This window comes from Cucumis melo, chromosome 2 (genome assembly GCF_025177605.1).
Source record: "Cucumis melo cultivar AY chromosome 2, USDA_Cmelo_AY_1.0, whole genome shotgun sequence".
NCBI lineage: Eukaryota > Viridiplantae > Streptophyta > Magnoliopsida > Cucurbitales > Cucurbitaceae > Cucumis > Cucumis melo.
The window spans coordinates 10,146,728-10,161,054 of NC_066858.1; the positions used below are offsets into that span (position 1 = coordinate 10,146,728).

The 14,327-nt window shown below is 36.0% G+C and overlaps 1 protein-coding gene across 4 annotated transcripts in view; it reads right to left on the reverse strand.

The window, feature by feature from the left end:
• The window catches only part of LOC103487213 (uncharacterized), a 106,475-nt gene that overhangs the window by 76,057 nt on the left and 16,091 nt on the right, over positions 1 to 14,327 (reverse strand). For 3 of the 4 annotated variants that reach the window (XM_051081657.1, XM_051081659.1, XM_008445441.3), the window contains 3 exons: positions 9,745 to 9,813; positions 5,379 to 5,434; positions 19 to 211 (listed from right to left, as the gene is read on the reverse strand). In XM_051081657.1, the coding sequence (XP_050937614.1) occupies positions 19 to 211; positions 5,379 to 5,434; positions 9,745 to 9,813 (318 nt within the window). Of the gene's footprint in view, positions 1 to 18; positions 212 to 588; positions 612 to 5,378; positions 5,435 to 9,744; positions 9,814 to 14,327 lie in introns of those variants that run through there. The other variant, XM_051081660.1, reaches the window with a different exon arrangement.

The following is a 14,327-nucleotide window of genomic DNA, read 5'->3' on the forward strand; positions in this document are numbered from 1 at the left end:
TGCACATTTGAAACTTACCATGAGTGACAAGACTGCATCACATGGAGCTAATATGAAGTCACTTTTTTCTTCCAATGTGCTCACTTTAGCACCCCTTGCTTCTTTACACCCCTCAACATCAACTGCACTTTGACAAGAACAATAAATTTCCAAGCCTATAATCTCCACTAGTTTGTTGACTTGGCTTCCTCGTCCCCACCCAGCCAATGACCTTGACAATGAAAGAATTGAAATTTAGATAAGTCAAAGTTTAAAGTATAATATAATACCTTAACAAACCTACCCAGGATGCAAAGCTTAAGCTGATGGGTGAAGCCAAAATTAATATTATATCATCTAACATTCTGATGTGCACTTGAAATATAATAATACTCAATAAGTGAAAATCAATATTATTTGGAAAAAAAATATGATTGGAGGGGCTTGGACCTCCTAAACCGCTCACTCCGATACCATCTATTTTTTGTTTTGTTTTTTGAAAAGGAGACGAGTCTCAAATTTTATTAATAAAAACGAGGCAATGCTCAAAGTACAAGAGACTTATATAGAGAACAAACAAATAGAGAGACTGATGATGAGTAGACACACCCGAACATCTTAACTAGGTTGACACCTCATTAGAGCCCTCATCATCTCCTCCAAATATCTACATCAAAACCAACAAGCATCAAGTACGGGCCAAAACCACCCCCACCCCATATAAGGAGTCCTGAGAGAACTATGTCAGCCCGTACAAGAAAACTACAAGGAGTAAATCCGAAGGAAAGAAATGAAATACAAAAAAACAGCCAAAGTACAACAACTACAAGAAAACTAACTATCAGGAAAGATAAAAACCCTGCAATTTAAGCTTATCTCCTGAATGCTATAAGCTTCAAATTCTTTATTTAGGGAACGAAGCTGAAGCATTACAGGCTGCTGACTCAAAACAGTATAACCACCTCATCTCCTTGTCATGAAATGTCCTTCAAATCCTCTCACACCACAAATTTGCAAACAATGCTTTGACCATGTTCTCCCATAAGAGTCGCTGTTTCTTTTTCAGAATATGCCCCGATAACAATAGCTGTCATACATTAAGACTAAAGTTATTTCCAAAAACCCAAGCAGTTCTTCAAACTGAGAAGAATTTCATCCAACAGTTTGTAGAAAACGAGCAATCGAAAAATAAGTGTTGTAACTCCTCCCCTTCATTTTTGCCTAGTGGACACATGGATGGAGAAAGGCAGCTGTTCATGAGCTTCCTTTGATAACTGAGGAGCAGTTCAAAGCCCCAAAAGTCATTATCAAGCTGAAAATATTGACTCTCCTAGAGCTTTTAGTCTTCCATAATACTTTATATGATCTGTCTTTTATTGGTGAAGAAGGAGAGAGGTGAGAGGTTAACGACTTCAATAAATATTTGCCCGAAGGGTCCAACAACCATATTTTTTTTATCTAGACTATCCAAGACTGCTTTTTGCAGAATTAATTCCAGCATGTCTTGGTATTCCAAAATTTTGTCATATTTGAGCAATTGACAAAAGATGATAAACCATAAGGAGATTGTGTGGTCCCAATGTTCTACAACCGAACCATTTGGCAAGAGAGCAATCCTAAAGAGTTTAGGAAAGTGGATGCTAAGGGGAATACCACCAACCCACTAACAAGTCCAGAACACAATACCGGAACCATTTCCAAACTTGTAAGTGGTCAAGGAATCCAATTTCCTCCAGCTTGTTGAGACAGAGATCAATGGACTTCTCAACCTATTTCCAAACTTCTCCTTTGTGTGCCAATCAAAACTCTCTTGCCTGTGAATGCTTCTAACGATTTAAAAAGAAAAAAAGGGAGAACGGCTTCTTTATTAAATTAACTCAAACTACAAGAGAAAATAAAAAATGAAAAAAGAAGGATTAGGAGACAACATTGACCCTTCCTTAGCGCCCTCATCGTATCCAAAAATACACCTTGGCTGGAAAAATAGGGTGCAGATTCCATTTTTGTACTTGGGCCTTCCTTTGAGGGGTTACCCAAGGCAAGTCATTTTGGCTGCTGGTGCTTGATCGTGTACACAAAAATTTGGGTAGATGGAAAAGGTTTAATATATCAAGAGGAGGTAGGCAAACATTATGTAAATCTGTTTTAGCTAACCTCCCCATTTACTACTTGTCTCTCTTTGCTGTGGCTTCTTCCTTGGAAAAACTAATGAGAAACTTGTTATGGGAAGGGCATTTGGAAAGCAAAATCAATCATTTGGTGAAATGGAACAAAGTTACACTATCACAACTTGACGAGGGCCTCGACTTAGGAGGTATTAAAATTCAAAACACATCTCTTCTTGCTAAATGGGGCCGGCAATTCATTATGGAGACGAGTAATAAGCCTTCTCGGTAAAGAACCCTACAATTCACACAGTGGGCAAATCTGATAATAGTTTGAAGAGTCCCTGGGTTAGCATATCAAGAGCTTGGAGAAAGGTGGAAGCCTTAGCATTATTCAAGCTTGGTCTGAAAAGGAATGCTTCTAGTAATTTGTCTCCACAAAGAACCCTCTTCCTAAGAAAATTGCCAACCTCATTTTGCAAGAAAGACCAAATTTCTTCTCTTCAGGCCGTCCACTCCAAGACCTCCATCTTTCTGAGAACCTGTCCCACTTCACCGAATGGTTAAGTTCGCTCCCCGCATGTCCTTCCCAAAGGAAGTTCCATATGATTCTCTCAATAAAGGATACCACCTCGTCAGGCATTACGGATAATGACAGTATGTGGAAAGGTTAGCAAGCACAAAATTATATAGTAGGTCTCACACCTCACGATGGATTAAAACTCTTCCATTGTCAAATTTCTTGTGAATCTTGTCAATCGGCGGTTGCCAAAAAGCTACTAGCCTCATGTAACCCCCCAACAATAGGCCTAGGTAAATAAACAGAAAAGAAGCCTCTTTACAATTTAACTTTTCTGCCATAGACTGCAAGTCCTCACCCACATTGACACCATATATTGCTTTCCCAATTTACTTTCTGCCTTAACACCATTCAAATAAAGCAATAGTATCCTTTAATTTCAGTAGCATACCTTCATCATACTTACAAAACAGCAGTGTATCATCGTCAAATCGAAGGCATTGAAGATGAATCCATATAAATCACCGATTGACCCAAAAGCTTAATTGATCGGTGAAGGCAAATTTACTATTATATCATCCAACAAAATCATAATTTTGCCTTTTAGAAAGAATGAAATCCTTCATGTGTTCTTGTGGATATAAAAAGGAAGTTGCAACATAAGAAACAAGGCAAGATGAGAAACGGTATAAAAATTGGTCAGCGATTGGATTTGTTAAAGTTAAACCAACCAGACGGGTGACCGATCAAGAAATAACCCAAATCTCAACCAACCCAGACCGACACTAATGCCATTATTTAAAAGTATGGATTATATTATATATGCCAATTAATTTTTTACTAGAAAACGTGCATAGATGGAATGATGGGAAATTACCTTTTTTTTTTCAAGAAAACACTATTTCATTGAATTAATGAAAAGAGACAAAGTCTTGAGGTACAAGATATTACAAGGGGACAATAACAAAACCAAAACAAAGGTTTAGGAGGTGCACCCGAACATCTGAACTAGGTTGACACCCCTTAGCACCCTCATCATATCCAAATAATATCCAAAATACATAGAACAAACAGAACAATAGTAACTCAAACTTGAAAACAGAACAATACTAACTCAAACTTCAAAACTAGAACAATACAATGTTTAGACTGGAAATAAAACAGCATGCCAATTTACATTTAAATCTTGTATAGAAAGTCTTCAAAACTCTTAGATACGGTGCACTGACAGGAAACGTCTAAATGAGCTACTTCACTTTGATACTTCCACATAAGTTTCTTATTGTGGAAAACTCTTGGTTTCTTTCAAAGCATGACTCAGCAGGCAAGGCTTTAATAGCATTACATCATAGCAACCGAGGACCCTTTCTTAAGGTAGGACCAATTAAAAGTTTTCGAATATTAGCACTAAAGTCTCCTCTGAAACCCACGCAAGTTCAAAGGTTGAAAATAAATTCCACCACAATGACCTGCCTAAGAAAATTCGAAAAAGAGAGGTTGCAGATCTTCCCCTTTCTTTTCACAAAGAGGGCAAATAGATGGAGACAAGTAATGAGACGGAACCTTTTCTATATGACTGATGAATAGTTGAGCTTCCCAAATATCATAATCCATATGAGGATATTAACTCACCAAGGGCTTTTCTACTTACATGTGTAGTACACCTCCTTAACATTCAAAACTATGTCACAATAGTTTTCGCCATAAACCACTTTGAATTTATAAAATAATTAATTGATCCCATTCTCTTTCTCTTCTCTCCTATCTAAACTCCCAAGAAACCCACACAACTTTTCTCTATTTTCTTTCACCTCTCTTTCCCTCCTCTCTCATGAAAACCTACCTAATTCTCTCTTCTTTTTTTTCTTTTTTAATTACACCATTTCTCTCCTTCTCCCTTTCTGTTTCATCTTTTCTTCTCAACCTCCATTGTTTCGTTTTTCTTCCTTCTTTCGCTCCTATATTTCTTTTTCCTTGTATTCTTTATTCTCCTTTCTTCACTTTTGTCCCCATTTCACCGGAAACACGGAACCAAACACCCCCACCCAGCCTGCCGAAGGTAAGAATTAGGCCACAAACCCACCTTGCAACCATATAAATCTGCAATGTGTTGGAGCTCACTAGTCGGGAGATTAATGCCCAAAATTTCATATTTTTGGTGATTAATGGTAGGACTCAAAGGTCCAATAATATCAAATAAGTTCTTAATGAGTGCTGAGCAAATTGAACGTGAGTGATAGAAAGCCTGTTCCTGCCCACCCCAAAACCTTGAATCCTCCCATCCAATTCCGTTTGAGACAACATCCTACTAAGATGTTGGAACAAGAGGGTTTCATGAAATCATTCTATTTAATATTGAGCAGATTTCTGATTTTGTTGCTTTGTGATGGGGTTCTTAGAATTTTTTATTCCTTGATGGCGGGTTTATTGTTATCCTTGGCAGTTTTGAAGCAGAGAAGGCCTCATCCATAGACACATCGTACTTTTGCAAACTTTCTAGGTCTCTAAGTCGAAGATTTAGAAATTCTTATTGGCTTTTAAATTATTCATTTTTTTCCTGAGATATTGTACTTATGGTTGTAGTTGTTTTTTCCTTTTTTCCCCCTTCAGAGTTCAGATCCATTTAAATTTGTGTTTATGTAAATGCTAAGGTTGGAGAGAATTAGAATAATCTATTTCATTCACTAAAGAGATATGCAACTGTACAAGAGTCTGAGGTAAGGGGGAAGAAGGTAAAAATACACAAAATAGTACAATGTGATATAGATATTTACAGAATTTGTTTCATTATCTTCAGGCTGGAAAACTTCAAACCTAGCTTTATATGTCCCTGCAGCGCTCACAAAGCAACAAGAAATACAATAAGATCATCATGCCACTGGAGTATAAGCAAATAAGAGGGAATCTAAGATTCACCACGCTATTTCTTTTAACCTTTAAGAGATAAATTCCATAACAGTAATAAATTAGAAAAGTATCTATCTCATCAAAACAAAATTATCAAACACTATTTTTTTAAAAACAATGTCGTACCAGTTATTAGAGGAAAAGGTGTGAAAATGCTTTACAAGCTGGAAAATCAGCAGTATTAAAAGTGCAAAATTGTTCTTCAACATTCACATCCTCATATCAGTGTTTTGAATATTGGATGACATCCAGCTAAGGAACGACGACCAGCTAGCCCAATTTCACATTTTAAAATATCTTTCAACTTTCCAATTAGTCTTGTATTTTAGAGCAATAGTCTCTTTTTATGAATGATTAAACTGGTAAGTTTTCTCTCTCCCTTCTCTTTTCTCTCTCTCCCTTCTCTTTTCTCTCTCCCCTTAGGTCCGTTCTTCTCTCCTCCAACTCATCTTCACTAGAAATTTCTCCGATGCTCTCCTATTTCGGTTCTACCCCCCGGTACCTTCTTCAGCCCTCTTTCGATAATCCCCTTTAGTGTTTTTTTTCTTTTTTTGAAACGGAGGCAAACTTTCTTATTAATAAAAAGAACTCAATGTACAAGAGAAGTATACAAAGGGTGAAATAAAGAAGTCTAAACAAGCGAAAGAAGAACTAGGGGATCAAAAGGTGCACTCGGACATCTTAACTATGTTGACACCCCCTTGGCACCAAAACGTCATATCCCAAATATGACTAACCTATTATAACAATGAGAACAATATCCAGCCTATTACAATGAGAGCAGAATCCAGCCTATTAGAGCAAAACTAAAAAATCGCCGAGAACTATAAAAGAAAATAGGCTAGAAACAGAAAGTAAGTCAGGACAGTGGCTGAGCCTTCTTAGTAAAACTAAGATACTACTAAGAAAATAAAAAAGAAATCATAGAAATAAGCTCCATGGAAGTCCAGACAGGGAACACCACATCAGAAGTAGTCCTAGGAAACTGACTGAAATAGAAAAACTGCCCAATTGAGACAAAGGTCTTGAGTGGAGTAATTTGCAAAATTCTTGTTTAGAAAGCACCAACCTGGTGCATTACATTGCACTGTATTAAAAATTTATGAGCTTGATCTTTTCTTGTCAAGAAAGATCCGTTGATTACGTTCAAACCACAATTCTGCTAAAAGAACTTTTAATAGATTAAACCAAATCAGCCGAGGCTTCTTAGGAAGAGACGGACCCTCCAATAGTTGAAGCACCGAGGAGCTGAGGGAGCATCAAAGGCCCAAGCAATATCAAAGATGGAGAAGAAATTGTTCCAACAAAAAGAGGAATAGGGGCAAAGTAGGAAGAGATGAAGCAATGACTCTACAGAGAGGGCAAACCAAAGGCTGAAGGCACCTGCTGGGGATTTCTTTTGAAGAATTTCTGCACAATTTAGGGACCCAAAAAGCATGATCCAGATCAGAATGTTCACTCTCCGAGGGCAGCCTGATTTCCATAGGGCTTTAAAGAGTTTTTTATCCATTTGGGAGGCAGAATTCAAGTGGGCTGAGAGAGACTTAACAGAGAATCTACCTTGCTGTCCAATTGACCAAACCTTGGAGTCATCAATATCAAGCACTTTTTCTGGCGCAAGAAGAACTAATAAGGAACTGAAGGCTACTATTTCCTCATCTTTCTAGCTTCTTCTAAAGGAGAGGAACCAAGAGAGAGGGTAGTATGATCCCAATGATCAGCAGTTGAGCCTTGTGGTAGTAAAACGATTCTGAAAAGTGAAGGAAAAGTTCCTTAAGAGTAGAGGGACTGACCCAAAAATCTGTCCAAAAACCAAATCTGCTGCCACTGCCAAGTTTAAAGAAAGCTAAATGCTCCTCTAGACTACACATTCTAGAGATATTGACCCAAGGACTCCTTAGGCTATTTCCAGATTTCCCCAAGCTGAACCAACCAAATGTATCTTTGCCATGGATACTACTCCAGCCCCACTTAGCAAGCAGAGCTGAATTTTGAATTTTAATGCCCCCTAGACCGTGACCTCCATCTTTTAAAGGAAGAGAAGCCAAGCTCCATTTTACTAGATGATTGATCTTGCCGCCAGCAAATCCTCCCCAAAAGAAGTTCCTGATGATTTTTTCTAATGAAGTTGCCACATGAACAGGAATAAGGAACAAAAACAGATAGAAAGTAGGAAGGCAGGCCAAGACAGCATTGCATAAGGTTTGCCTTCCTCCTCTAGAGATATTAAAGCGCTTCCATCTGATAATCGGTTGGTGTTTTTTCTTTTTCCTTTTTTCTTTTTTTTTTCTTTTTTTTCTTTTTTTTGCATGCTTAGAACCTCAACTGATAATCTCAGCAAAGTAGTAAGCTGCAAGGTTCTCCAATCACACTACTATGTATGGATGGAGAACGACTGATTTTACTTAGAGGGTGTGGAAGCTCAAAGTTCCCCGATAGTTTCAGAGGACCATTTGAAATGGTATCTCAGTGCATTACCAGAGCTCATCAGAGGTCACAAGGACCGCTTCTTTCAGGAAAACAGGAAGTTAGATCGTGGGAGAATGAAACTCTCCAAATTCAGATCCGATAATGGATGGGTCCTTTATTGTGAGTCTTGCGACTTTTTGCTGGCTTCAAGCGGACTCTCAACCATTTGGGTATTTTCAGAGGAAGCCAAAAAGAGGTAGACATCCTTTCTTCAAATGCTGGAAAGTTTACTACCGAACATGGAGTATAAGAAATGGTTTCGAGCCACCGACCTACAGTTCAACATCCACCACAGACTTAGAGCTCAAGTTATGTTGATAGAGTTAAATCCTTGGGTAGCACAGATTTTGAACAAAAAAAAAAGAGACCTAGAGCTATAGCAAAAGAGAGAAAAAGAGCCATCAGTTCCTGTTTCGAAGCTAGAAATTCAAAAACAATAGACCCCATTTTGGCATCCTTAAAATAGAGCACTTTGCCTTTGAGAAAACAGAGCTACTCCTACTAGGTTCACAACAATGAGAAGGTGTTTGAGGAAGATTTCAGTAGCTTGTGGGTAGTCTCAAGACTATTCGTGTATAATGAAAGGAGGGAGATCATTAAACTCTTGGAAAAATACATCAAGCTTTAAAAGATAAAGGATTAAATTTGAATGTTTTGAAGCCGGAATGGGCATTTCTTAATTCGTCTTTTCAAAGCCCAATTTCTCAAGGAACACCTTCAAATCTAGTCAAGCTTTCAAGTCTGTTAAAGATTTGTTGACTTGAATGTTCAGTAGAATCTTATGGAACTTCCAGAGGAATGCTAATTATGTGGGACACAAGCAAATTAAGAGTCACTGAAACGAGGCACTTCAATGAATTAATAAAACGAGACTATTGCTCAATGCACAAGATAGATAATTAAACAAAGAGCAAAAAGACCTAAGGATCAGGAGGCGCACCCAAGCATCTCAACTAGGTTGACACTCCTTATCAACCCATCGTCTCCACACAAACTCTCCCAAGATAACAAAAGATATTCCAAACAATTGTCGGCTGCATATAAGTAACTTATAAACCCTTGCAAATGAATTGATAATTGATCTGTACTTTGAGACATTTGTCCCATCGAAGTCCTTTTTGCTATATTTTTTTATATTCTCCATTGCTCCAGGATCAAAGTAGTCATTTTGTTGGGCTCTTGAGTATGTTTCCATCTCGTATCATTAGATGACTGATTCTTTTGATTTCATGAATAGAAACCAACCTTTCTTGGTCGTTTTCCATAACCAAAAGCAATGTTGAGCCTTTAACATTCTTGCATTGTAAAAATCCATTCTTCATGATTATTTAATTTTCTTCCTTCTTGACTTGAATTTTTTGAAGGGTTACACTTAAGCATATATCTTGGCAAAGGGCACAACATTTAAAGCTCCCTCTCGGGATCACCGTCGCCAAAAGTTTCCCAATCTTCCACCGACAGCAATCAACGTAGGCTCAAGCAATTGCTTTCCTACCAAATTGATGTAGCCTAAGTAGCCTTAAGGAATAATCCTCCAAGAATCAAAATTGTGGATTGTCTTAAAAAGAGCTTTCCTTTTGAGGGCTGGTATTTTGTGTCTTTCTTTTATTGTTTTTACTTTTTCTTATTTTCTCCTTTTGGGTTTGTATCGTCACTTTTCAATGAGAAGTTTTGTTTCATGTTTTAAACAAAAAATAATAATAATGACATAAAAATTATTGAAAAACATATGAGAAGAAAACAAAGAAAATAAGTAAAACTTACCAGGTCGCCAGTCATATCAAGGAACATGACGTGAAAATTTCTGATGGATATTTGGATGTTGTCAAGAATCTAATAAGAAAAAAGGGTTCATATTATCTTTACTAAAAACCAAAACACAAATGAGCGAGAACCACATATGACAATGAAGAAATAATAAAAGAACTAACAAACAAAAGATCGGCAAATCAGGAAAAAAAAAATAGTAATAATAAATAAATAAAACAAGATAATACTTATTCTAGAATCAGAAATTTGGCATTGCGAGTTTCATGCCCTATAAAGCCAGTAATTCTCCCCTAGGCCCAACCACTCTCACTCGTACAGTTCTAGGGCGTTCTAAAAGGTTAATCTATAGAGCAATTTCTAAAAAAGTATAAGAAAACAATCCATAAATTTACTCATCTAAAAAGTGTGTATATTACTTAATAACAGACTCTTGTAAAGACAAAGATGTCTGCCCGATCTCGTCAAAATTCTGAAGTTTTAAAGGTAAAAGAAACTCAAACCAAAGCCTCTTCTTCGTCAATTAGGGAAAACATCCTGAATTCAAAAAGCAGTTCCTTTAAGGGCAAATTTGATTTTAGATCAAAACCTTGATTCTTTGGAGGCTAATTGTATACGGATCCAAGCTCCTTCTCTTTCAACCAAATCAACCCCTCAGAGACCCAACCTTCCACATCTTAAAGATCCTAATATTTCCCTACCTTCCTCAAAAGAAAAATTTTTTAGAGCCCCTTTCCAAACTCCAAACCCTCCTAAAAAGAAATGTGATTCAGACGTTGACTCTCCTTTTAGTGTGAGCAATGTCGAAGATGATCATTTGGGGAACTAAACGAGTTAGAGGACCATTCTTTGAAGGACCCTTTGAAACTGATCTCAATGATTTTATGTCATAATGAAGAATTGAATATTGGAAATCAGACCTCTGGAAACCCCTCTCAGTCTAAGCATTGCGAAATTCCAGTCCATTTAAAGTAGGTAGTAGAAAAATGCAAACTAGTTTTCGTCTGAGATCTAACTCCAGCCTCTTTTTAGTCCATTAACCGAGTACTTTGTGAGGTTTGAAGGTTGTAAATAAAAAAATTGGGATTGAAGCCACTTAAACACTTATTGCAAAACTAGTACTCTTCTTAGATTCAAGAAAAAGCAAAATCTTATGATTGATGTTGGTAGCTTAAAAGTTAATTTTTCGGATGTTTTATCTTAGTCATCATGATTCTCTGTGGAGGCAAAGACCTTTAGGCAAGTTTTTTGGGTTGGATAGTCTTAAAGCAGCTGTTTTCCCTCTTCTTGGTGTTCTCTTCTCCTTTCAATCTGAAACATGTGGAATACAAAATTTCAATCTAAAGTGGGCGCTTTTGGACAAAGTGTTCATATTTTCTTTGAATTAAGCTCTTTACATTGCTTTGATTCTTTCGTTTATTTCTTCTTTGTGATCGTTTGTAGGTTGTTTTCCCTTTTGTATTGCCCAAGCACATCTTTGTTTAGTTTGTTTGGATGATATTGTTTCTCTTATTTTGCTCTTAGTGAAATATACTTGTACTTTGAGAATTACTCTCATTTATTATCAATAAAGAGGTCTGTCCCTGTTCAAAAACAAATAATAGACAATGCTTGAACTTTTCTAATGGCGTCCTGAACAGAAAATTAATTGGGAAAAATCAGCAATTTGTGGTGTAAACGTTGATAATGGCAAGCTATTTTCAGTGGCTGCTAGACTAAATTGTAAAGCAGAGCATCTACCTATGATGTATCTTGGACTACCTTTGGGGGGTTACCCTAAACAGACAATTTTTTGGCAGCCGATTATTGATAAAATTCATGGCAAGTTGGAAAAATGGTGAAGATAAAACCTTTTCCGTGGAGGAAGAGCAACCATTTGTAAGTCAATCCTCTCAAACCTACCTATTTATTATATGTCTTCTTCCTTGATGCCAGGAAAAGTGCTCTCAATCTTGGAAAAATTATGAAGAATTTCTTTTGGAAAGGCCATAAAAGAAGGAAGGATTAATCATTTAGTCAAATGGAAGCTGGTCTCTAAAGCCCAAGTAGATGTTTCGCCCCACAACCTCCTCACCACCTTCATCCTGACAACCCTCCCACAACCTCCTCCTCATCTTCGACACGGTAGCAACCTCGCCTAGGTCAAATGTTCTGCCCATTGCAGCTATTTCCATCACCTTTCCTCCACTGCCACTCCTCATTCTTCTACACTGATTTAGGTTTCAAATTGATTCTAGTTTCAACTTTTATGCACTAATTTTAGCACATCTGGATTTTTTTTTTTATCGACTTCATCCATGACTATGTATTTGGCATGCTGGTGCTACCCTCTTTGTGAATCGGTCGACCGATCATACTGTAAATTGATAGTTTGTAGCTTCTCTACCTTTTCTCTTGAATAGTGCAAATAATTGGTAGGTGATGAAGAAATCAAAGAACAAATTTAAGTGTTTTGATCAACTGTTACTAATATTCTGCAGATAAAGAAGGAGATGTATATCATAAACCTTGTGAGGTGGTTCACCTTCGTGAGGCGTGGGTAATTTTCAACATTATTTATTCTCATTTGTGATTTTTAGCCTCTTTTCAAGAGCTTTGGTTTGAACTCTTTTAATCTTTCTTAATACTAGATATACCCCATCTATTTTGCCTTTTTAGGTTCTTGCAATCTGATTTCGTAGTCCTGAAGTACATTGCTGGTGGTGAAATTGTTTCATTTTATCAAACTATTTGATTTTCATGTGATTTTTGTTTGACTGCTATTTGATTTCTATTTGTCAACATCTTGTAAACGAGTTTTCAAGCTAGTTTATGAACAAATCTAGCCTCTCCTTTGTTTTCTTTGCATTTTTGTAATTAATATCGACTTTTTAGATTTTTTTTTTTTTGTAGCTCAACATTTTTCGCCTCTATTTGATTCTTTTTCATGTACATTTTTCATTTATTTTAAGAATGTTCAATTTTTGTTCATTCGGTTCTATTCTTTGATTTATGCTCATGGTTTACGATTGATTTTGTTAATTTTATTTAAATTTCGAAAATGAGCATTTGCCTGACATTTTTGGTTTGTTTATAGTTACAAAGTATTTGATGAGTATGAAGGGATACAAGTTGCTTAAGTAATGTAGCTGATATTAGTAATCAACAACGGAATCAGTAATTTTACTTTTTAAGTGAACAATAGACAGAATTGGCAAGCAATATCATATAATATTCAAATAGCAATCAGATAGCAATCGATATCATTGACAATCAAATAATTGTTAATAAAAAAATGCAATTAAACAATAATCATGTAACAAATAAGTATCATAAGCAATCAAGATAAGACGATAAATAGAAATCAGTATCAAATTGTATTCGATAACATTAAGAAGCAGTAGTGTATAGTAATCAGATAACAATCGACATCATCCGCTAATTATCATGCAATAATTAAATTACAATCAGTATCATTAGCAATCATATAAAAATCACAACAATCATATAATAATCAAATTAAAGGCAAACATATGTCAATACTAGAAGTTCGTGTAGAATGATGACAATCACAAGGTCATCATATGTCAATATTAGAAACTACGATTAGGAACAATAAAAAAATAGAGGTAATCAAATGTCAATCAAATGACAATATCATAAACAATGAGGGCATTGAAAGAACAAAAAAAATAAAAATAAAGGAGAAGAAGAACTAAATTGAAAGTAACTAAAAATGAAATAAAAAATCGAATAATAACTGGTATAATTTTTTTTAAAAGTATACGAATCTCATTTATTAAAAAATGAAGCAGCAAGAGAGTAATGAGCAATTTAAGAACTAATAATAAATTGTATGAATGTCAATTAGTATCAGATAGTAATTAAATATAAACCGGATAGCAATATGTATAATTAGCAATCGTATAGCAATCAATATCAAATAAAAATCAGATAATAATAACCTACAAATCAGATAACAATCAAATTTAATTTCATACGATCAGTGAAAAGAAGTAATCAGGTGTAGACAATTAGAAGTAATCAGATGTCAATCAGAAGACAATTAGAAGGTAATCAGATGACTATGGAAGGCTAACTAATTCAAATTGTTGGGCTATGGGCCTAATTATTATTAATTTTTTGCCGCCCTTGATAAAATGAAAAGAGACTACCACCTAAAATACAAGGAAACAAAAAGAAACCGTAAACTTCTGTCATGATGTATTATATTTCTCGCAATGGCTATGGTGGATTCATCATAGCAAGTACTTCTATAGCACCATCAATCTTAACTCAATGCTCATTAAGAAAGAGTTTAGCCAAATTCCATGGGCTAATGATTGAAATTCAGCTTCAACACTACCATGAGCTACAACTCATTATTTGCTACGCCAAGTTACTAAGTTTCCCCATACATGAGAGCAATATCATGATGTTGATAGACGATGAATAGAGGATATGACCCGATCCGTATCGTTGTAGACTTCTAGCAATCTAGTCATGGTCTTTCTGAACATGAGGCCATTCAAGGATTGTGGTTGAGATAACTCAATATCTATACACAGCTTCAATATGTTTGTTAAAAGGTCTTCAATATG